At 37.6% G+C, this 24,548-nt stretch overlaps 3 protein-coding genes and 2 long non-coding RNA genes across 6 annotated transcripts in view; 4 read left to right on the forward strand and 1 right to left on the reverse strand.

The window, feature by feature from the left end:
- The window catches only part of LOC149052813 (TNF receptor-associated factor 4-like), a 216,125-nt gene extending 214,445 nt beyond the window's left edge, over positions 1–1,680 (forward strand). The window contains exons 2-3 of one of the 2 annotated variants that reach the window (XM_089205838.1): positions 760–1,230; positions 1,476–1,680. In XM_089205838.1, the coding sequence (XP_089061964.1) occupies positions 760–1,230; positions 1,476–1,665 (661 nt within the window). In that variant the 3' untranslated portion in view covers positions 1,666–1,680. The remainder of the gene's footprint in view (positions 1–759; positions 1,231–1,475) is intronic. The other variant, XM_089205841.1, reaches the window with a different exon arrangement.
- LOC149052830 (uncharacterized) lies at positions 485–7,068 on the reverse strand. The gene is made up of 2 exons (XR_016186484.1): positions 6,724–7,068; positions 485–1,176 (listed from the first exon to the last, which is right to left on the reverse strand). It is a non-coding gene; the product is annotated as an uncharacterized LOC149052830 (long non-coding RNA).
- On the forward strand, positions 1,779–2,845 carry LOC149052831 (uncharacterized). Its single transcript, XR_016186487.1, has 2 exons — positions 1,779–2,068; positions 2,312–2,845. It is a non-coding gene; the product is annotated as an uncharacterized LOC149052831 (long non-coding RNA).
- Positions 4,162–5,980, forward strand: LOC149052832 (male abnormal protein mab-31-like). The gene is made up of 3 exons (XM_089201300.1): positions 4,162–4,616; positions 5,202–5,490; positions 5,678–5,980. Exons 1-3 carry the CDS (start codon positions 4,453–4,455, stop codon positions 5,978–5,980), a joined length of 756 nt encoding a protein of 251 aa, XP_089057426.1. The 5' UTR covers positions 4,162–4,452.
- Positions 7,069–10,625: 3,557 nt separating the features above from the next.
- LOC149052833 (uncharacterized) lies at positions 10,626–21,963 on the forward strand. Its single transcript, XM_089181791.1, has 11 exons — positions 10,626–10,953; positions 11,085–11,234; positions 11,417–11,539; positions 11,735–11,854; positions 12,218–12,337; positions 12,704–12,823; positions 13,632–13,754; positions 14,026–14,145; positions 20,021–20,140; positions 20,832–21,172; positions 21,925–21,963. The coding sequence occupies exons 1-11, from the start codon at positions 10,641–10,643 to the stop codon at positions 21,961–21,963; spliced, it is 1,689 nt and encodes a 562-aa protein (XP_089037917.1). The 5' UTR covers positions 10,626–10,640.
- The last annotated feature ends 2,585 nt before the right edge of the window (positions 21,964–24,548 follow it).

The raw sequence follows: 24,548 nt of genomic DNA on the forward strand, positions 1-24,548 counted from the left end.
TTGGTTCAATGCGTGCGGTGCAAAGTATTTAGTGGAAGTGCATAAGAATTCCTATTCAAACCTTAATAAGAGTTTGAACAATTGACAGTTCACATTCTCTTTTGGCTTGTTAACTTGGCAATGATTCGTAGCTCATTTACGATTAAAATTGATCAGTTTGTTTTTTTTTCCCTGGCGCTCACTACCGATTCCTTTTCCGAAAGCTTTCACCTTTAGTCCGGGTTAAGTTAAAAGACGCAGTAACCCAAGATGCGCCGATCTAAATTGTGCCATAAAGGCGGGAAAAGTCATTTCCTAGGCTCGTAAAAGTATTACTTACATAAAAACAAACACTTCTCTGTCCATCATGAAACACTTAGCCCGGTGTTCTTTCTAGTCTAACCATATCTTTGAATTTTTACTCTGGTAATTTTAGTCGCGGGTCTGGTTACTTTTAGGGAGAATTTTGATCATCTTTTGTTAAATTCATGAAGTATCCAGCAAACATCTTATGTTCTTTTGATTTTTGTGCTTCTTTCATATTGGGTTAGTGCTAGTCGGTTATCAAAAGACGCGATTCGGCTGATTACGGTAGCCAACGCTTGCGCTCATGTTTAGGTTTTTTGCATTTATGCGTAGGTCCCCGTTGCGGGGCATACGCTAGGTGCCACCCTTGACGGGATCTAATGCCAGTTGTGTGTTATAAATCTTTACGTGGATCGAAAGCTGTAAAATGAGTTCACGTATTTTTTGTTGATGGAATCGCGTTCTATTTTTTAGCAAGGAGCTGATGAACAGACCCGTGTCCTTATTGTGCGGACACAGTGGATGCCAAGAATGTATACATCAGCTTATTTCAAATCAATCCGGAGGTGGACGGGAAAAGGCGTGTGCAGTATGTCGGGAGCCAATCAACGAACACATGTTGAACATCAGCATACCCCTCAGTTCAGTCATTTCCAAATTGAATGTGAAATGCACAAACGTTGGCTGCTCGTGGGTCGGTGAGCATGGTTCTAAGGAGAGACATCAAGAGACCTGCTCATTCCTCCTTCTGGAATGCCCCAATGGCTGTCCTGGATCGCATTTGCGAGATTCACTTGAGCGTCACTTGGAGATCTGCCCTCAAGAGAAAGTACCTTGCAAGTACTGCACTGCTGAGGTGGAGAGGTATATACTAGATCAGCATGAACCAACCTGTCAAGAAAAGCCCGGACCATGTCCATTAAATTGTGGCCATAATTTGCCCAGGTCAGTTATCATTCAGTTATCGCCATGAATTGATTCACAAAATTTTGTCATCATTTTGTTAAAGAAAAGAGCATGGAAAAAAAAGTAATCAAAAGGACCAACACCCGGTTTTGCCCCAGTAGTAAAGCGCAGTTAAGGTAAAACTTGTTAAAATTTTTTTTGGCCTCTTAAAGGGTTAACCCGGTAATAGTAATAAAATTCCCAAAGAAGCCCGATAACGTAAGATCCATGTGTGTCTATTTCAGGTCCCATGTTCACCTTCATTTGGACGAATGTCCTAAAAGAATGATGAAATGCAGCGTGGCCGGTTGTAACAATTTCTACCAGTTAGGGATGGAAAATGCCCACAACGAACTTTATCAAGGGAGCCACCAGGCGCTACTTAAGAGTCAAGTTGAAAGTCTTCAGCGCGCGATTCATGACAAGGTTTGTTGATCTCATTTAGGAGACTCGTTTTCAAGTATAACAATTGAGATACTTTTCATTCAGTTAGAATTTCGATGTTTTCGTTTTTATTTCCTTTTGTTTCTTACTTTCAACAACAATAATAATAATAATAATATTGTTATTATTATTATTATTATTATCGTTGTTTTTCTAAATATTGTTATTATTATTATTTGCAGTCTCAAGTTGCCGTGAAAAGGGAGTTTTCTAAGCGAAAGTGCTACCGGTGGACAGTGCCGAAGTCGTCAATCCGAATTCCAAAGGATATTTCAAGTCCACTGTTTGGGTTTGAAAGTCACACATTTCGGTGCCTGTGGAAGAGGACCTCTAGCCAAAATAGGCTGTTTCTAAATGCAGTGTTTGGCTCTTCGCCAATCACAGTTCAAACAAGGTATGAAAGTCAAAAGGCACTCCTACCCTGACTGTTATTAAGTGAAATGGTAGTATGGTAAATCAACTTGTCATTCATGAATGCAGAACTTAACAATGACAGTATAGACATCTTTTAATTTAAATCGTTAATCCAAACCTTCATTTATAACTTTTCACATTTATCGACTGTTTATTTGCGATATTTAAAACAGCATCATTCCATCAAATTCTAAACACTAATTAACCTACCCTTTTCTATCAGATTTGTTTTGTTAAACGAGGACGGAGTACTGAGAGTCTTTGATACCGAATGTGAAACCCTTATGGAGGATCAAATCATTGGGGCAAAGGAAGACTTGGGCCCGATTGAAAAAGAGCAAGATTTAATTATAAAACTAATTATAGCTATCTACAAACATACATTGAATACATTGTAAATTTTCTTCAGTAAAGTTTCTTTTCACTAACTTATTTACGAAGATGCTGTTTCTTTCGTCACGTGTTCAATTCAACTTACAGGGTGGCCAACGCACCACTAATTTTGCTGCCTTTTGTTACAATCGTTTCGTGTAGGTAAAACTGGAATGTCGCGCTGGTTGGTAAAGGGTTACACTCGAAGGTCGCTTTAATGTAACGCCGCTTAACATGAGCTTAGCGCAAATATTTAGCTCGCTTCAAACAAAAAAAAATGTCCGCTCATTTCACTAATCTATGTTCTGAGGATTTTTGGGTATTTTTAGATATAGATAGAGATATTTTTTTTCAAAGGATAAGTAAAATTGAGGTAAATAAGAAATGCTGATGATTTGATATAGTTTTTAAAAATTGGAATTTGGAAAACAGTCCCTACTTACCTGGGGTTAGACTACGAGCAGTCCCTCCTTTTCGGCGAAGTCCGTCGCCTAAGTCAAAAAAGAAAATCGGTGAAAAAAAAAATTGATGGTAGCGCTGAGGGGAACTCTTGGAGTAACTAGCCACATTTTTGACCGCCTCTCTTATAGAACTCTTGCGACGTATCGGTGTCACTCCGAGGGTTTCAGTGGCGCGCTAACAGCAATTTTTTTTCATAATTTTTTTTGGGACTCGCGCTACGGACTTCGCCTAAAAGGAGGGACTGCTGGTAGTCAAACCTGAGCTGCGCTTTCGGTGGAGTCATCTTTCTGGTGGCGTTTAAACCATTTTTTTTCTTATCAGCCCCTTCTTCAAAACTTCTTAACTTTTCACTAAAATTTACGTATAGCACGCCTTAAGGAAACGTCAGGAAGCAAATTTGCGGTTGCAGCGCAAATTAAGAAATGCCTATAGACTGATCAAAACCTTCTAGAGGCTAGTCACGAAACAATGTCCATCATTCATTCACTCGCTTACTCTTAAATTCACCATCACATTCAAGAAAAGAGAAAGAGAGAGGGAAAGAAAGAATCATACATGGCGAACTTTGCACCGGGAAAAAAAAATGGAAATTAGCTGTCTGGACATTCAATGTGCATAAGTAATTCAGCATATGCAGGGGTCGCACTAGTGCTTTTGGTGTTTACATTGGACATAGAATCTGTCATAGCATGTTTGCGACAAGTGCGACCCTTTTGTCGCGTCCAGACATAACTATGTCCGAAGGACCTAAAGATCACACAAGCCGATGTCCTGCCTCAAAGCAGGTCATATCTTGTCTAATGGCCTTAAAATAACAATTTTTTTATTTTTCTTCTGTCGTCAATCAAATGTGAAATACGGGCAGAAATTGGAGTTTTGCAATTCTGCAAAGGCAACACGTGTGCACTGCTAGCTACAGCTATCGGGTTAAAATTTTAGTCACCGGTTTTCTCTTCAATGCGTACAAACCAATAAGGTTTTGTACATTGAACAAATTAAACAGAGATTGAAGAAATGTCGCTAATAAAACTAGCACCAGCCTCATGTCTAAAAATTATATTTGGCGCTCTTTTCGCGCGTGAAATATAAAGAGTTGACAGACTGGTTTCAAATATCATTTATGTCGCGCAAGTGCGACCTCCATGACTCCCGTGGTGTAAATGTCGCGACATATTTATGGGACAACTTATGACGCGACATAAGAAAAATAAGGCCACAGTGCGACCCCTGCCTAGTAGGTTTGGTAACTCTCGGTAGCATGAGGTGTTCGCTAAACACTCCAGGATATCCCATAATCGCCACAAAAAAGTAATTAAAGCTTCTCACGGCTGAAATGAAAGAAAACCGCAACTTCCGATACAACACTAATTTGGTCGCACATTTCCCAGAAACAATAGTCCAGGGAAATTTCGGGTCTAATTCGTAATAACCTAAAGGGCGGTTCACTGAGCTCATTTTCTTGGTCATTGCTCTCTTTTCGGATCAGACTACATTGCGTTTGTTTTCTTGTCGGAAACTTCATATAGTGCTATGGACTTGAGTTATTTTACTACTCTAAGGCAGTACCCTGTATCAAGAATGATACGGTGGCTGCAGAATCGTTCGCTTCTAGCGAATCCTCTTCACTGCGGCGCTTGTCACGAGGACATGGTTATGGTTGGGAGAACCGATGGCCACATCGACGGTTATCAATGGTTAGTTGCTGCAATAAGTATATTATATGTGTACCATATATTTTATTCACGATTTCTCTTTTGGAAGGTCATATTTGGAGCTTTAGTTGCGCTATAAAGGAAGGCCGATAAGTGTTACCTTCAAAGTTCGCCTTATTACACTGCTCGGAGTTCAGAAAAACGCTTAATTTTACCTTATGTATGTTTTTGAGAGTTGATTTGGTACAAATGGTCGAAGATTACTTCAAATTCTGCATTACTGGGGCAAAATTTAAACTGATGGAGTAGCATAAAAAATATCACAAGAATTACCAATGGGGTTGGACTGCCTAGGAGTTAAATTTTCACTAAAAGTTGATAACATCCCTCGCTTTGGAGGAGGCGCGAGACACGCGAGTTCGTGTGAACTTTGAAAAAATTAACTTACGCAAATATTTCCCTTTCTGCGTCCTCTAAAGGCTTTCGTGCGCGCTTAAGTCTGAATCTTTTCAGAAAAAAAAAAAAAGTTTCAGTACAGGCTCGTAAGAAAAGGCAAAACGAAGGTTTTAAATTATAAAAGTAATTAATAATTTACACTTCCGTTATCTATTCTTTTTTTAACTTAAGGAGATGCAGGACATGCAAGAAAAAGCGAAGTTTAAGGGCCAATAGCTTTTTCGCTGAATTACCCAAAATTCCTCTGGGGGAAATGATGATTACACTCTATTTTTGGTCCATCGATGAATCACGAACACGAACATCGAGAATGATGACCATGAGCAGAAATCTGGTATGCACTATATTCAGACGTTTGGAGGGTGTGTGTTCCAAGGACATCACCGACAACCCGTTCATCCCCTTTGGCGGCCCAGCATTGGTGAAGTGCGATGAAAGCAAATTCAATCATAAGGCGAAGGTTAGTATTACACAATGATAATAATAATAGTAATAATAATAATAGCAATAGTAACAATAACAATGATAGCTACGACAACAACAAACAAGCTCATTTTAATAAAAAAAAGAAAAATGCTGTGAATTTGAAGCCGCCTGATATTAAGCACCCAGACTTTAGCAGTGCTAATTATTGCCGTATTCTGTAGTACAACAGAGGAAGACGTGCTCCAGACGTGTGGGTATTCGGAGTCATCTCAACAGCTACGAGACCTGCTAGGGGATTTTATGAAGTGGTTGCCAGAAGGGATCGCAACACTCTTTTACCGATTCTCGAGAAGTGTCTCCTTCCTGGGAGTGAGGTTATCACGGACGACTTGGGCGCCTATGAAAACCTTGAGCAGCATCTTCCCAATCACGTAGCCCGGCATCGAGTCGTTGTCCACGCCGACAATTTTGTTGATCCAGCGACAGGGGTACACACCCAGGAAGCAGAATCGGCGTGGAAATAAAAGTTAATGTTGCACATGCAATATTGAAGACTTCCAAAAGAGAGCAAAAATTTATGCCCATGTTTACTTTACTGAAAGGTGCAGAATAAGGGTCCTTGGGTGAGAGCGCAGTGATTAAATAGAGCAGAGACCCTTTGGCTATTTCTTGCCATGCACTGAACAGAAAGCAAAGTTAGAAGTTCGTTACAATATATATATATATAGATACACTTATGGCAACAAGTTAACACTTGTTTATGTTTTTGATGATGACCAATAAGCACGAAACCCAAAAAATTCAGTAACTGATGTATACGTTGTTAGTGTTATGCAGTACTAGTTATCATTTGAAATTCAAAGGTAATGTTGCACATGCAGTATGGCCTGGTTTACTTATGTCAACTATTACTGTTTCTCGTATGTAATGATATACGCTTCCCGTGTGAAGGACTTTGTTCTCTCTCTTGAACATTTTCTTGTTGTTGTTGGGTTTTTTTTTTGGGAAAATTCTAATTTTAAAGAAACTGTTCACCTTGAGACTTATGGGTGTTAAGCTCACTGAAGATTAACCACACATACCATGTAATTAAAGGAGTACTTTAGTTCCTTAACTGTTTATCAGATTGAATTTAAGACTCTTATCCTCTCTGCTTCTATAGGTCGTACTACATTTTCCTTTGCTCTGCATTGACCGATGTTAAGCCCAGTACAAGTACCTAAAACAATTGAATACAATAAATAATATAAGCTTAACTGCTTTGTACCTGCGATGCACACTCCATTTTCGGCGGGTAAAACTTTTGGAAACCAAGAAACGAAAATTATCCTCTGTGCTTTCTCGCATTCCATCTATTCATCTCCCATTCACAACTTGTTTGCGGTTTCTTTTGGCATGAAATCACAGAAGCACCTAATGCAGCTTGTTCAATCGCTGAGCAATCAATGCGCCTGCAATCATTGGCTCAGTGGATTCTACCCATACCGATACAACCCTTCCGGGACCCTGAGCCCTCTCGAATAATTAAATTACGTTTGCCGCCTGGTGCATTCCTTCCTTCCTTTGTCTCTATTTTTTCTCCCTGCTTACCTCTCCCCCATTCTTTTTTCTTTTTTTTCTCGATACGAGCCTCGATTAAAGAAACGAGGCTCGATTAAAAATTGGGGGCTCGATTGAAAAATGGAGGCTCGATTGGAAAATGGAGGCTCGATTGAAAAATGGAGGCTCGATTGGAAAATGGAGGCTCGATTGGAAAATGGAGGCTCGATTGGAAAATGGAGGCTCGATTGGAAAATGGAGGCTCGATTGAAAAATCGAGGCTCGATTGAAAAATCGAGGCTCGATTGCGTAATCGAGCCTCGTTTGTCGCAGAGTGGCAAAACGAGATATCGTGGTCGTTTTAGATCGAGAGTTTTTGGTCTGGTTTACCAGAAACCTTGAGTGATCCGCATATTCTACATATGCACCTACTTATTTCGTTTCAAGGCGTCAATGAAACACATTTAACGAAAGATGAATCGTAATCGGTGGAAAATAAGTCTACATGAGCTTTATTCGAACAGTTTGGTCGATACATAATTCCAGAAATAACACGATTTAATTTATCGCCTGCCTAAATAAAGTATTCTCTATGTCGTTGAAAACGCGAATAAGACCAGTCGACAGTTAAAAGACAACTATCTGATAACAACTCGAATAGTAAACAGGGCCTTTAGAGCGACGCTATATGAGTTTCTTGAAAAATGCACGCCTCTTAGGTGAGGCAAACCCCATGTCCTGAAAGCTGTCTTCGAAACAATTTCACAATTCTCTACTGAAACATTTTCTTGAATTCATGTAAAGTTCTTTGCTTCAGATACAAAACAAAAATGTAACGAATGTTGAAAAAAGGTCGTCCGTACATAAGTTCTAAAGATTGTTTGACAGTTTTCAATTTCAGAAATTAAACCATTCGTGCATCGAGACTAATACAATTGAAATTTAAACAATAGAGACTTGAGGATTAGAAATGTGGATCACACAGTTTTTCCAAAGTTTTATTTCTTTAATTAAATTGAAGTTCGAAATTATTGAGCTATTTTTCAGTGGCATATCACTCGTAAAAGAACTTAAACAATTTTAAGTGTACCTTAAAATTCGAGCAACTTCCATCAAAGAATCAGGCAAGCTGGAATGATAAGAGATAATTTATTAAAGACGTCACTTGGTGTCTCATAGAAAGACGTAAACAGCATCTGATATGTGCCTTGTCTGTCATCTTGAAAAAAACATTTAATATGTTGAATAAAGGGGTAAAATGTATTGTTTATTCTGGTAAAAGTGCGCCTAAACTATGTTTTAAAACTCCTACAGAGTGCGTGAAGCCGTCTAAATGTTTCATCGTGCGCAAATTGTCGGGATGATTTTACCATGCGGACGGAAAACGTTGTGCTCGTTGTCTAACTTGTGGTGACGAAGCCCTAGGAAGAAGAGCGAACGATTTTACAAGAATAGGAACTTTTCAAATAATTTCGAGTCATTATTACGTGTTGATTTAGCGTTGCTTGAGACAAGACAGAAGACAATTGCAAGAACTATGAGTAATATTAAAAGGAAAAAAATTGATATTTCTGCAGCGATAATAATTTATTTAAACTACATTGTCGACTCATTGAAAACTGTCAAGCTAAACAATATTTAGCGATCGATTTTAAATATATGACGGAACAATGCAAATTTACACCGCATTTCGTTTGATCTGTTTGTCCTCACGGTCAACTTGAATTTGTATTGTAGCTCTGAAGCCTTTGAGGTTCGAGCAAATCGTTTGTATTGCGTGTGTTTGACGTCTGTGAATTATGGCATTGTGGCTTTCCCGCAAAATGGAGCTGTGTAAACTTTGATAGATATATTCTTACACGAATCGCCAGTATTTGCTGGAAGACTTCCTCGAGGCCAGAGTAAGTTTTCAAGCTAAAATTAGGCGTCAGGTTGATGAAAGTCCTTTCTTAATTAAAGACCTAACTTTAAAAACCTCAAACAAGTGCAATAGTTCTTAAGGCAAAAAGGGAAAAAAATGTAGTTTTCCCTGCCCGTACAAATTTACTCAGCCCCTACTTATCTTCAGGAAGTTGCATACACCGTAAGTGGGACCCTTTTGATTGATACAAACCTAAGAGTGGTGTTGTATGTTTAGAGCTTTGCGTATAGATTACGCAATTGAAGGCTTGACGTTTCTTGAGGCTGGCAATATTTCCTTGTCAAAGACATTCTTCTCTTATTAGTTTTTCATTAGCGATCCTTTATTAGCACACGGTGGAGTTTCCTTAGATACACACTGGATTATTTGAGAACTTAAAGGAAATCTTCTTAAACAACGTTTAAAAGCTACTTTAGACCGTATTTGATGTTTGATGGTGATAATTTTTCAAAGAAACCTGGTGAAAATTACGTTCATTGAAAAATTTAAGATAGTGATGACATTTGCGTAGTTTTTCCTAAACAAATATTTGATCTTTGCCATGGTTCAGTGACATTGTAGGTTCTTATCTAAAGTTAATCATCGTTTTGGCTTGAAACCAGGTGTTTCTATGGTAGTCATAGCTACTATATTGTAAGAAAAGAAAGCACTTTTACCTCAAAAGTAGTGAAGACCAAAGAGCTTTGCATCTTGAGAGGTAAGACTTGATTATATCGAAAACACCGATGGAAGATTTGAGTAATACTATCCCTGGAAAATTTATATTCTTTACGAAAAAGATTTGCATATCAAAGGAAAAGGTTGGCTTCACTCCCAAAGAAGGGTATGGTGCGATTTTAAAAGAAAATTATCTTGAGGTCTTTTTCAACGAAAGCAGATTATCAATACTCGAGGTTTACTAACTGAACCTTTACATGATTACTTCCATGCACCACAAAAGTTCTGCTAAATAATATATTACTCTGTTTATCTAAAAAATTATCAAAAGGTCGCTAAGTTTGAACCCCGTCCAAAATGTTGAATGTGTTACGAACAACTTAGAAAGGATTATTTATCAGATATAGTTTGGAAGCTTTATATTTGAATCTTTCTTACCCTTTGGGTTACTGGACTTTGTATATAAATAAAGGGTTTCAACAATCTTCGGGATTTTTATTTCATAACTGAATGAGGATAATCAGCAGCTTATAAATGTTAATTAGCCAACTTGTTAAAGATTGTATTTTTTTCTCGCTCATAATGAGACTATGTTATTTCATCTGAAGTTATTTCACTATGTTATTTCATCCGAGTTTGAGTCGTTGTCACTTTACATTTGGAACCAATATTTCGAAATGAAGATTTTTAATGCTTGAACATTTCGTTCTTCTATGGGGGCGTAAAGTGATCAGGCCTATCAGGAGGACATTTCAAATACCTTAAGCAGATCAAAGTTATCATTCCACAGAAACCAAAGGAGCCTTCAAAATTAAAGTTTAATGTTAAGAGTTGTGCTGATCTTCCATGACGATTGGCATCCTATCGAGCCTTGTGCAAATTTTTTACTCACATCATGAACTGGAAAGTGCCTGAACGAATTTACAGGCAAGGTTTTAATGTACGTGTAGTATTATTGCTATATGGCTTCATCTGGTATCAAACAAGTTTTGTTGAGGGGAAACTCGTCTTTTTTCTTTCTATGATCCTATTCTCAATATTTTCAGATTCAGCACAAGCAAAGAAGTATGTGGTGGCTGTTCGGCCATTTAAGATTCGTCCTTTTCGCTTCTACCATGGAGTTTGTCGCAGCTAATGATCAATGTAGGACAGAAGTAAACATAGAAGGAATGGCTCTCGGGAGTTCTGTCTTCAAAAGATGTTCACTGGCGGCTCCTCACCTTTGCGATGTCAAATGTAGACAAGAGATTACGTGCCAAAGCTATAACTACAATCGAAAATACCAAATATGTGAACTAAATAACCGCACTAAGGAGGCGAGACCAGAGAATTTCCTCTCAGCACCCGCGTGGTTTTACATGCGGCGATCGAACGGCAGAGGTAAGAAATCAAAAGTCTCTCCATCAATGTGATTTCTGTTTCTCTTAAATCTTCTCCATCCTCAACCTGTCACTTTCTCACCTGGAAGAGCTAAGAATAGGAAATGAATGTAAAACATATCTTTACTGCAGCTCCCTTAGGTTCTATCCCTGAATTACCGGCGCTGTCTTGTCACGAAATAAAGGCGAGTGAAGGTAAACACACCATAAGTGGCAAGTACTGGCTGAATCCAACTACGAAAGGAAAAGCAAAACTGATTTACTGCGATATGGTTAACGAAGGTAGGTCCTATAACTTTGCTCGAGTTATTTTATTTAGTAATGAGTTATCAGTATTAAGAAATTAATATAAATTATACTATTATTGATATCATTATCGTAATATTTAGTTTGGATCAGTTCTAGTGAGGATGCCTCTCTCAAGTTGCTCTAACTTACTCACTTCTTCTCTTTCAACATTTTAGATATAGATGAATGTAAATTTAACATCAGTGAATGCGACGTGAATGCAAACTGTACTAACACATATGGTTCTTACAAATGCACAGGTACAGTAGGATACACCGGCGATGGACACTCGTGTTCAGGTAGTTTTAATATTTCCATATATTACTAATTTTTGTCAATCGTCTCATAATTTTATGCAGCGTTATCCATGCATGTTTATGCACAGAGTTACCACGATCTACATATTTTGTTACACATTCTGTAATGATAACAGGAATTACATGACTATGGGTCATAAAAATGATTAAGTGAAAAATTTATGAATAGTTTCTCAGATATTTACGAGTGTAAAGGAAATCACTCTTGTCACGTGAATGCTACATGCACGAACACCAAAGGATCGTACGTTTGTACTTGTCACCCCGGATATAATGAAAATGGAAGCGACTGCACAGGTACTTAATGCGTTTCCTTTGTAACCATTTCCATAAGAAAGAAAAGCACTACCATCTTTGTAAGAGTTGTTTTACCAGCATACCTTGAATAAAAAGAGATGAGTGTAGGCCTGAAGACAATAGCGATAATGACACCATTGTATTCAACAAACATTCAGTGGTAAAAAAATCTCAACTGGCAAAGGAGACTTGATAGATAGGCTTACAGGACAGAACAACGGATTTGAACTTAAGGAAACCGAGAAAAAATCTGGTAAGAGGTAACGTGAAGTGCTCACGTCTAGAACCACAAGACAAAGACTTCTCAGCTTATGCCCCGCCACTTTTCTTCAATTACATTTTTTTTTGTTTATGTTTTTTCAGATATTGACGAGTGTAAAGGAAATCACTCTTGTAACGTGAATGCTGCATGCATGAACACCAAAGGATCGCACGTTTGTACTTGTCACCCCGGATATAATGAAAATGGAAGCAGCTGCACAGGTACTTAATGCGTTTCCTTTGTAACCATTCCCATAAGAAAGAAAAGCACTATCATCTTTGTAAGAGTTGTTTTACCAGCATACATTAAATAAAAAGAGATGAGTGTAGGCCTGAAGACAATGGCGATAATGACACCATTGTATTCAATAAACATTCAGAGGTAAAAAAATCTCAACTGGCAAATGAGACTTGATAGATAGGCTTACAGGACAGAACAACGGATTTGAACTTAAGGAAACCGAGAAAAAATCTGGTAAGTGATAACGTGAAGTGCTCACGTCTAGAACCACAAGACAAAGACTTCTCAGCTTATGCCCCGTCACTTTTCTTCAATTACATTTTTTTTTTTGGTTTATGTTTTTTCAGATATTGACGAGTGTAAAGGAAATCACTCTTGTCACGTGAATGCTGCATGCATGAACACCCTTGGATCACATATATGTCAATGTCATGCTGGATATATTGGAAATGGAGAAAACTGCACAGGTAAATTTAATCTCTTTTCTATTATATAGTAGAATAGTCCTGCATGACACGTTCGACTACAGTGCCGCACCATCCAGTTGCGTTGAAAGACAATTAGACCATTTATCATTAAGAAACTCGGTCATTTTGTCCTCACGTGTTCACCTCCTCGAGTGTTCAAGTCGCTATCTTATGAGAATATAAACAGTTGTAATCTCTTGGTATCGAGTTGAACAAGAGAAGAAAAGTTACATGACCGCAAGCAACCATGTACTATTTTGATTATCATGTAAACACAATAGGCCTTTACTGAGAATGAAAGGTGACTCTTTTAAAGAATGATATGATTGGTTTCACAATCCGCGAAAAAAAATCGTAAAGCGCGTCGGCGATAAGGGTCAAGATGAAAAAATGCGTTGAACCATTACAGAAACAGACAAAGGGCGTAACTTTCTTTTCACAAAATTCTCAGTTGATTTTTTCCTTACCGAAAGAAAAATATTTTCATGTAAAAGACAAAAATAGGCCTTTAGTAAGAAAAAAATAGAATTTTTTAAAGAATGAAATTAGCAGTTTCACATTCCGCGAAAAAAAAGTCTATCAAGGAAGGCTAGCAAGGCTAATCTTTGACGATTTATATTCGACTACAGTTTGGAACGGTGTCTAGAGAGAGATTCCACGGCAGTGGAAGTTTTTGTTTAGTCTAAATTAATAATTAATTTGTCACAGTGATAAATAACTTAATGACCTGTCACCTCGTAAAAGTTTCTCTCTCGCTCGTATAACCACTAACGTTGTAGAATTTTTCTTTTCTTTCCAATTTTTTTAGATATTGATGAATGCCAAGAAAATACTCACAATTGTCACCTGAACGCTACTTGTCAAAACACAAATGGATCCTTTGTGTACACCTGTTTATTTGGATTTAACGGAGATGGACGGAACTGCACAGGTAAAGGCCTTTAGATTGTAATTGTCTCGTTATAACTTCATTTATTTGCTTGTGTTTTTATTTTTAATTGTTTGTGTAATTTGTACGTACTTTCTCTGTTTGTTTGTTTGTTTTAATAAAGTAGTTACCCTTGCCTTAATATTTTTTACCAAAGGTAGAAAATGATCCCAATTGAAAGCAAGAGGACGAAATGCACTCAATGCTCAAAATAAGGAGATTTATACATGTATCATACTCCAAGAATCGTGATTGAAAGTCTGTTATTTCTCAGATATTGACGAATGTGCAAGAAATCTTTCTTGTCATGAGAATGCTAACTGTACCAACACAATTGGATCACATGTATGTACATGCCACACTGGATACATTGGAGATGGACAAACTTGCTCAGGTGATTTTGATAACTTTTCTTCAATGTCCAGAAAAGTCCTTTATGTCCGAAGAGAGGTAACCTCCATCGCTGCTCTTTCTATACATACAATCCCAGCTACTCGATGCGAGAGGTAATCTGAAACGTCTTTTTAGCTTAAATTATAGGGCCGGAAGTAGTCAAACATTTATCCTAAAATTCATCCCTCAATAAAAATTGTGGATTGTTTTGTTTTGTCTCACATCCTTTGAGACTAGATTTGCAGTATTTTGGATAGTTATTCATTATATCTTGATTCACCAAAACATTTTTCATCATAACATCAACTCTGGGTTGTGACGTGGTGCACTTGATCCCCATCAGACATTGACGAGTGTTCACAGATGAACATCTGCGATAAGAACGCCTCTTGCAGTAATACCCAGGGCTCCTACAGTTGCGCCTGTAATCCTAAATACATTGGGGATGGTCTGACTTGTAAAGGTTAGTCTCTTTTGAGCCATGCCTTATATATCTTTTAGAGATGGTACTGGTTGAACTCGCTGTAAATAATGTTGATTGAATGGCTATTCTTGTTTGGCCATATAACAAATCACGTTAGTTTTTAGTACCTTTAGTTTGCTTGGAAACGTCCAGCGACAAAACATCGGGGATAAAGAAAGATAAATTTGATTTTTTACATCATATTTTTGGACTTGAAGGCATTGTTTTTGTCCACCAGGAGAGAAAATAATTTATTCTTGATGATGCATAAATGTTCTGCAAATGCAATTATATTGATGATGTCTCAATTAAACAGAATAGTCTGATTGATTAAAATCGATGTTGACCGCAGAGAACGTTTCCTGTGGCGGGACCAGGACCATGGAACTCGATCCCACTCGAACTAACTTCTAGTTCTTCAATTGACAGTTTTAAAAGACATTTTAAAGCGTATCCTTTTAAACACGCTTCTAACTCCCTTTAGTTTTATTAGATCATAAATATGTTTAATTACTCCGAGTTTTTTCACTTTGTTTATTCCCATATATAAATATTTCCCCCCTTTTTTTTTAGCTTTATTATGATTTTAACGTAAAGTACCGTGGACAATTAGTGGTTTGGCGATGTATAAAAATATTTACTTTTATCATTTATTATACATGTACTTATGACATCAGGAAAAAATACTCTAACTTTAATTCAAGATTCAAGAACGAAGGAAAAGAATGCTTGTCCTGGTAAAGGCCTCGCTTGGAATCGAGAATTCATAGGAATGACCTGTGCGACTTTACGATATGCACCTTAAGAATATGGAGATGAAATAAAGAAAATTGCACATATGCCAGTCATTTTCGCTTTACACCCTTTCCTACAATGGTTGGCCTCCGGGTTCATGGAATATTTGAGAATGAAACTGGTGAGTTACAATTCAAATTCTGCCTCTATTTTCTTATGTAAGATATCTCAAACTGGTATTAGTCCTGCGAGCATTCACCCTGTTTGAATTTTAAAGTTCAATTTGCTGCCCTCAACACTCGCTGGAAAACAAAACCGATTTCCTAGAATACTTTGTCATTCCCGTCGTACTCGTAGGTTTTCCATGAACTTCATAATGTTTTTCACATCCAGAACCAAATTATGCCCAACGGAAAGTGAGGGAGGTAATAAGGTAAAATCAAGTATTATCAACTGAGTTGATAACCTAAATTAGCCACCGTACAGAGTCTAAAACTGACGAATCGAGCGTTAGTACGTAGTTACTGGCTCAGACGAAGGGCGAACGCTCTAAACGTCAGCTTTTAAACTCTTTACGGATTCCAATCTATGTTATTAACTCAGTTGCTAAAACTAAATTACCCTGTGATACTCTCCCATCCACGCAGCACCAAAATTTCTTTAGAAACGTCCCCCCTCTAATAAAAGGAAGTTGGGTTTCTTCTCCATAAAACACCTTATGCATAAGCCTTTTGATTTATTTGGAAAATACCCACAGGGTAACAAATAGAATAGGAAAGATGGTTAGATTTCGAGCCCACTAAAGAAATAAATGAAGAAATTTTTTTCGTCTCGTCACGAGCGTGGGACAAAGGAAAAATTCTGAGTCCCCATGAGAATCGGACCTCAAATCTTCGGGCTCCACCCTCCGATGCTCTACAACTGAGCCAAGGAGACTCTGTGGTGGGCAAGGCCCACTCCAAAGTTCAAGCAGGATACGCGTTCTGCAAACTTCTAGGATCAGCAATGTCGCGGGCGTCATGTTTTGTTAATAGAAATAGAAGACCGTAATCTTGAGTTGACTTGCTTAACGCTTGGCAAAGGTGATTGGAAAACTGTCAATCATTTTCCGTCTTTCGATTCATTTACGAGTGCAATCTTATTTCATATATCACTTTCATTCTCTTCGCTGATACATATACAGAAGGAATAGAAGTTCCAAAATAAACTAAGTAAGGTAAATAGCCACGTTCAACATTCACCCATGATGGGAACTCATTTTGTAAAGTTAAAGGGTATTTAACGAAGATTTTTAAAAGTTGGATATGAGATGCAAAACACAAACTACTTCGACAACTACGAATTACGCCAATTGAAAAATCCTACATTCCCAACTCTGTTCTTTCAATAACATGCACGTATTACACTGTTAAGTTAAGTTCCATTGTCGTTTATTACCCGGAATTTGGTCAGTGTTATCCTTCTCAGCCGTTTGTAGTGCTGACTGTCGATTAATTTGTTGGGCACGGTGGTGGCCCGCTTGAACGACAGAGACAGCATGGCCACGTTCATCGAAAAACTGGCATATTGGCTCTGATTTTTCGGAAAAATCAGAGTCGTCACTACATAAACGACGAAGTCTGAGAAACTGTGAAAAAGGTATGGAGTTCTTGACTTGTGATGGATGATGGATGATGGAAGAACTCCATACCTTTTTCGTCATTTTTTTTTACCCTTTACGGTGACTAATTTACGTTTTCAATTCAGTTGTTAACACTAAATTACCTGCTATACTCTCCCACCGACGCAGCATCACAGTTTCTTTAGAAACTTACCCCTTTATTCACATTAGAACACTTGTGGACAGACTCCATGCCAACATAATGGCACTTGTCAGACAGGATTTACGACAAAGGTTACAGATGCCTTTTCCCGCCTGAATACAAGGGCACCAATTGCGAGGAAAGAAACGGTAGGTAAAAAAGCATTTTTAATTTGGTGAAATACTTTTATGAAAAACTCTACCTAACCTTTTAAGTTATCTCTCGATGAATCCAACTGTCAGTCCTATTCAGCCATCCGTCTACTCCTCCAGATGTCTGAATCCCCTTTGTCCCTCCCGCTTTCCTATCCATCTGCTTGACTGAGCGGCTGGCTGTCTACACGTGTATTCTTGTTATTCAACTCACATTTTTTGTTCAAAATCAATTCATCACATAAGTGCTGGTTCTTTTCCAAACAATAAGATGGATGGAGTTGACGCCATCTACAGTTTGCTTTGGAACAAGAGATGATTGGTATGGTTTCTTTAAAACTTCCAAGGCGGGTAACATCCTTACATTCATTAATGCATAAATCTGGTTATGCGACCTAGGCATTCATTGAACCCAAGCTATCAATCCAAATGGGGATGCCTTTGGAACCTTTTCATTCCCAACCAAATGGCCACGTTTATAACTGACAAAAACCGTAATCTTCTTCTCCTAAAGAGTGATTTCTTATCAGATTATTGGGACTGCAAGTTTTCCAGCCTGCCTTGGGCCACAACCGAATCGCTACAATTGCTCTTTAACAATTTGTCTATCCCGCTGACGGTGGAGACGAACCAAAAATGGCGATAATGGGTACGAAAAAACGTGTGTTGCAGTGTATGGTTTGTACGTTTGCAAAATGAGAAAGTACATTGAAGAAGAGAGTGCCATAATTGTTCTTCATGCCTTTATTACTTCAATATTAGATAACTACAACTCACTGCTATGTGGTCTGCCTCAGCATCCACTTTCAAGATTACGAATTACAATCCGTTTAAAATAAAGCAGCTTGAATTGTTACACGTACTAGGAAATTAGATCGCATGACCCCTATCCTATAAAAAGCTTCACTAGCTTCCTGTCCGTCACTGTATAGTTTATAAAATTCTCTCACTGCTCTACAAGGCTATCAATGGAACAGTGCCGTGCCAAATTTGTGACTTACTTGATTATCACACCTCTAAAGGGACATTAAGGTTCTCTTCTCAATACCCTCTGGCGACTCCGAAAGCGAGACTAAAGACTTGCGGAGAGAGAACGTTTGTTGTGGCGGCACCAGGACTATGAAACTCGATCCCACTTGGAATAAGATCTAGTTCTTCAATTGATAGTTTTAAAAGACATTTAAAAACACATCCTTTTAAACAAGCTTATACCTTTTTTAAAATTTTTTTTTGATGGTAAATTTGTTTAATTATCTTAGAAGTTTTAAATTAGTTTATTCCTACATAGGGATATTTTTTTTTCCTTTCCTTTTTTTTTCTTTTAGCTTCTTAATGATCTTAATATCAAGCGCCATAGACAATATTAGAGGATTTTTGGCGCTGTATAAATATCTTTAACATTATCATTTATAATAATCTACGGTTTGATTCAGCGATGTGAATACATGTAATTATGACATCAGAGAAAAAAAAAATACTCTATCATTAGTGATAGAGGAAAAGAATGCTTGTCCTGGTAAAAGCCTGGCCTGGTAACGAAAATTCATAAGAACGACTTGTGCGATTTTATGATGTGCACTCTAATTATATAGAGATGAAATAAAGAAACTCGAACATATGCTGGTCTATTTTTATTTTCCCCTTGCACCTTTTCCTACAATGGTTGGCTTCCGGGTTTATGGAATATTTGAGAATAAACCTGGCGAGATATAAATTCAAATTCCACCTCTATTTTCTTATGTAGGATACCTCAGAGTCTTATCGGTTCTGCGAGCATTCGCCCTTTTTAATTTGAACGATCAATTTGCTGCCTTAAACATCTCCTGGAAAACAAAGCTTACATTGATTTCTGAGAATACTTTGTCATTTCCGTTCTACTCGTAGGTTTTCAATGGACTGTATAATGATTTTCCTTCAGAACTAAATGATGCCCAACGGAAAGAAAGGGTGGTAATAAGGTAATTAAGTATTATCAAGTGGGTTAATAATGTAAATTGGCCACCGTTCACATTTTATTTTTAACCGTTAGCCCTTCGTCATTCTCTCTGACGAGGTAAGGGATGATTTCTCTCAGTTCGTTCTTTCTTTCGTTGTTTATATATCGTGGTTTTTACTCCAAATAAGAGCAGTTTATACTGTATGCTTTAGGTATATTTGCTGTACCAACGTGAAAAAATTTCAAAATAACGGTTTGACTTTCAGGTTCTACTAGAGAATCACATGAAACCAGAAAATTGCCAACGATTGTTCTGGGTTTTCACACATGTACATGTATGGCTCCCGAATGAAAACCAAATCCCATTTTCATTCTTTTCTCTTTTTCCCGTTTCCGGTAAAACATATCCTGGCAAATATCACGTAAACGCTACTTGTCATAACTCATACTAATCACACAATTGCACATGCAAACCTGGATATACTGGAGATGGACGCAATCGTAAAGGTACAGTCAATAATCCCAGATTGTTGTCGTTTTTTTGATACCATGGAAAGCCAGGATTTAATTTTTGTAACGTAAAGGAAGGCAGTTACCCGACTAAAAAACTTTCGTAGTGCTAGCCTTTTTCACAGATAACTTGTTTTCTACATTCAAGACAATCTCTTATTCTCAAAATCCAGCAAAGGGTTGACTACAGCCATAGTTGCAATCTTTAACACGGTAACGGCTTATGTACAGGGACGTTTGCATAATTATTAAATCTCCTTCTATCTGTAATTTCTTAGATCTTGATGAATGTGAAGGAAGTCATTCTTGTCGCTTAAGTGCTACCTGCATAAACACCATGGGATCACACGACTGTCAATGTCAGCCTGTATATACTGAAAATGGACAAAGCTGCACAGGTAGTTGTTCGCTTTCCTTAAAGTAAGAGAAGTCTCACCTGAGCTGGTGGGAAAAGTCTTACTTCAATGCAAGGCATGTTGCCATTGGTAGAAAATCAAATCCTTGATGATTTGTTTTACGCTGTTTTTAATCATTACAAAACCTTTAAGGTCATTTTTCGAAACTCAGAATTCTGATACTTTTTGTTTGTTTCTTCTGCCTTTGGATGGACGTTACATTAATGACAGACAACAGTCTGGAACGAAATCGCAAGTTTGGATTTGAATCTTGGAGCTAAAAGAAGGTGTAAAATTTCATAAATGCGTCAAGCAACAAAATGAAGATGAGAAGAAAAATTAAATATAAGTACAGTATGCATTCAAACAAAATTTCAGTAATCGGTGACGTTATTAGTATTGACTGCCATCTAAATATAGCGAACTCCTGTGTAACCAAAAAAATAAAATTTAATGAATTCGGATACTGCTATCCATCGCTAATAAAATCTAATTACGCATATTGATCTTTTTAGCGTCGTAGACTGAAAATGTCCCACACAAGTACTTCTTGACCTTAACGCTTAATAACTTTGAGTTGTTCTTGTAAAATGAAAGGTCTGGTTTTGGTCGCTAAACTGCTAAGATTATGAGACGCTTTAACAAATCAGTTAACCATTTATTCTAATTACCACAATCATCTTTAACTTTGTAGCCGATCCGTGTAATACTTATAAAGAACTGAGCGATGCCAATAAAAGAAGGAGTAACAAAACGCCCAAATCTGGACCAGTGTTGGGTGACAACCAACTTCTTGAGGGATGGTTTCGTTTTGTGGGAGCTGCAGTAACAAAAATGCCAACAACGCGTGTGCCAGCATATAGATGTGATACAGACTGGTCAAGCAGGTTGGATGGTGCTCATCCTACAGTGGAAGATGATGAGGTTCTCAGAAAGGTCTGCTTTAGTAACCGTCCTACCGGTTGTAAATACCCAACAGAGATTTCTGTTGGGTATTTACATAGAAATCATAGCAGTATTTATATTGATCCTAAGGTACATTTTTTTCGGAGATTTTACGCAGTCCTCTTTTCGTCATAATAAATTTAATGATATTTTAAAATTACTTGGGCAGATTTTCTACGTTGATGACATCCTCATAAACTGTGCAATCAAGAATGCTTCAGTAGAATTTCATCGTACCGGTTATTTTCATTACTTCAGTAGATTTTGTACACTGGCTGCGTTCTGTTAAATTGTGATGATAAAAAATCTTATACGTAATAATTTGTAGGACATGTTTGCAACCAGAATAAGGAACGAAAAAAAGAATTAAAAAATTGAAACAATGAAAACGAAAGGAAAAAATAACAAATATTGATATTCTGGACAAGCAGGAGCACCATTTAGCATGACCACGAGCAAAATAAGAAGTAACACTCTTTACAAGAATTAGATAGCTGTAATACAGGACACAAGTTGCCTATATCACGTTTTCCAATTTTACGCAATATTTATGGACCCTAGGCAAGTGGTTCTCCACATCAGTCGACGACAAAAGTGTCTAATAAGGGTAATACGTTGTAAGAGATGGAAAAATAATTGAGGTTGGCGATAAACAAAGCGCAGCCACAAAGTTGAACACTAGGCAAACGAAAAAAAATCCAGAGAGTAGCATGGTGGGGGTCTGAACCCGGGACCAACAGATTACAACTCCAACGCGCCCTGGCCACTCGGTCACACTGCCGTCAAATCCGAACACATCTATAGAGAAAATTTTATAATTGGACGTTTTATTCCCGTTTCAGAACTTCAAAATTTCAAACGATTTTCCAGAGGCGGAGTAAGAAAAAAAATAGGTCAAACAGACTCACACCGTTTCAATTTTTCACAAACCAACAGGACTTATCATAATGGATCGCTCATACGTTAGTTTGATTTAGAATTTGATACTTTAAACATGGCAGTCACGACGTGTCGTGATAGAGCTCATTTCAGCAATTGGACGCGTCAATTTCGCAATGCCCAGAATTTTGCGATGATATACACCGAGGTTTGATCATTCTAAAATTAGACGTCACATTGATTAACTATCTAATCATATTTTCAACTTGAATTTTATTTTAAACTCAAGAAAACATGGATAGACAAGTACTTCAAGCTGATGTGAGTTAGCACATGTTGTAAATAACACTTTTAAATGGTTAAGAAACTTATCAGTAGATTTTGTTGTAATGTTAGATTTAGCATCAAAAGTAAATTGCGTTTATTGCAGTTTCTCGCTGAATAAAATTTAATGTTTGTTTGTTTGGCTTTTTTTTTTCTGGTAGAATAATATCTATTTGAGCTCAGTAGGAGAGCTGTTATTACAAAAAAAAACTGCCCTCGTTCGAATAATAAAAAAGACGATTACGGCATGAAAAAGAAATCTTCAAATGTCACTGTGAGTTGAATGGGGAAATGTTATTCACGATTCCCTTCATTTCATTTTTTTCCCATGTCCAAGAAGAAAGTTGAAAACAGATCGAGCTACTGACGCAGAACATTGGCTGGTTTCTTTATAAACCTAAAAAACCTATCAGAATATGGTTAAATCATATTTGGGCTAATCAAAGAAAACTGATAGAGGTTGATTAATTTCAAGGATTAACTTGATAAATTTTGTAGAGATGCTTGGCGAATTCAAACTAGCTTGACGAAGATTGTACAGCGCCTAGTCAATAATTCACGGCAAAAAAATTAGCGTTTACCGTATCGAACACGAAGATTGAATTCACGGAAAACGCAGCATTTTATGAACGTTTACACACGTTTTGCGTGCGGAAATCCAACGTTTTCTATGCGTTTTCCCATCGGTGAATCCCAGTTTTCGTTCCATTATACGGTAGTTTTCCCTCGCGGTAAATGCAGGTAAACAAATCATTTTCCGGCATTAACCGCTCGATTAACGCACCGCAAACAGCTTGTTTTCCTTTGGTTCATTGGCATTTTCCCAGTGTACAGCGACGTATTCACCGGAGTTTGCGGCTGAAAACACGCATTTTCCTTGAAGGTTAATGTGTGTAAATGCAGGAAAACGTAATGATTAATTGCGTTTGCCGTTCGTACAACGCATAGAAAATGTACATTAATTTTACACGAACCATTTTCAAAGAGTGTTCTGCAGTGATTGAACATCAAAGTAAATGTAATGGACCTTTCAGAATCTGTTAATCCATTTTCACACAAGCACAAGCTACACAATACAGTAAGTTTCTACGATTTTTGCTAGGCCTGGAAGGGATTTGAACCCATGACCTCTGCGACACCAATGCAGTGCTATACCAACAAAGCTGGCAAGACCACTGAAGGCTGGTCATTATCTTAGCCTCATAATAAACCCGTGAAGTGATGAATAGATGACTGTGAATACATGAAAGTCATTTATATGAATTGGAAGCTTGTCATAATGTCGGTTCGTAATAAACCCGTGAAGTGAATATATGAAAATCCCATTAGCTCTGTTGGTAGAGCACTGCAGTGGTATTCCAAAGTTCATGGATTCAAATCTCGTATGGCCTGAACTTTTCAGGCTTTATTTTCACTACTGCTTAAGAAGTGCTCACTGTTGCGAAGATCTCTTTCATATTCATTTCTTAATCCGCAGTTCTCATGCATGATTTTCATATATTCACGGTCATTAGCTTTATTTTCTGTTTTGCAGGCAAGAATCTCGGGTACGAAAATTTTAGAGAAATTTCTTTGCTTTAATGGCCTAAAACGAAATCAAAGATCACCAATTTTTTTTCAATAAGCCGAGAGGATTTAGACAGGGATTTTAAGGGAGACCTTAACTCATATTCGGAGATTTATCAACCGAAGAAGAAATGAACGATAAAGGCAAAGGTAGCCTAGGCTCGCTGGATGCACTCTAGTAAATGTGCAAATATGGGTCCGCTCTCTCGCATTCGGAGGAGACTATAGTTCACAGCGGTCAGGCTCGGGCGGCACAGTTTGGCACTAGCCCTAAGATGTGTGTTGCTAAAATTTTCACAGAATTTAGAGTAAATGTAAATTCCTATATTACCTCATAGATAAGAGGAAAATAAAGCCTGTAATCTTGCAGTTTGCTAGAACCGGACATAATACTAAGAAAAAAAAATCCATTTTGATTATTTACAATCGACAGCCTAATTGATACGGCGCTATTGTTTGCCACAGCGAAAACAACACTAAAATTTTGCAGAAAAGAAGAAAGGAGCTTTGAATGGGGCATTTTGATGAAGTGAAAAATAACCCAACAAACTCTGCTAATATATCAAAAATGCTTATGGCAAAGTTTGAAACTTTTTTCTTGTTTTATTACATTTCTCAAGAGAGAAGTCCTTATTTTGACAACTTCTTTAAAGTTTCCATCGGTAAATCGAGGAAATTTCAATCAACACACTGCCTT

The sequence above is a fragment of the Pocillopora damicornis genome, chromosome 1 (assembly GCF_964200805.1).
Source record: "Pocillopora damicornis chromosome 1, jaPocDami1.2, whole genome shotgun sequence".
Lineage (NCBI taxonomy): Eukaryota > Metazoa > Cnidaria > Anthozoa > Scleractinia > Pocilloporidae > Pocillopora > Pocillopora damicornis.

What these genes read in the sequence shown, in the direction of transcription:
- LOC149052832 (XM_089201300.1), top strand. Translation starts at nt 4,453, where the DNA reads ATGGACTTGAGTTATTTTACTACTCTAAGGCAGTACCCTGTATCAAGA. An exon ending in CACATCGACGGTTATCAATG is followed by an intron (nt 4,617 to 5,201) that starts GTTAGTTGCTGC and finishes TTTTAACTTAAG; the next exon opens with GAGATGCAGGACATGCAAGA. An exon ending in AATTCAATCATAAGGCGAAG is followed by an intron (nt 5,491 to 5,677) that starts GTTAGTATTACA and finishes CGTATTCTGTAG; the next exon opens with TACAACAGAGGAAGACGTGC.
- LOC149052833 (XM_089181791.1), top strand. Translation starts at nt 10,641, where the DNA reads ATGTGGTGGCTGTTCGGCCATTTAAGATTCGTCCTTTTCGCTTCTACC. An exon ending in AAATGGAGAAAACTGCACAG is followed by an intron (nt 12,824 to 13,631) that starts GTAAATTTAATC and finishes CAATTTTTTTAG; the next exon opens with ATATTGATGAATGCCAAGAA. An exon ending in GTATTTATATTGATCCTAAG is followed by an intron (nt 21,173 to 21,924) that starts GTACATTTTTTT and finishes TTCCCGTTTCAG; the next exon opens with AACTTCAAAATTTCAAACGA.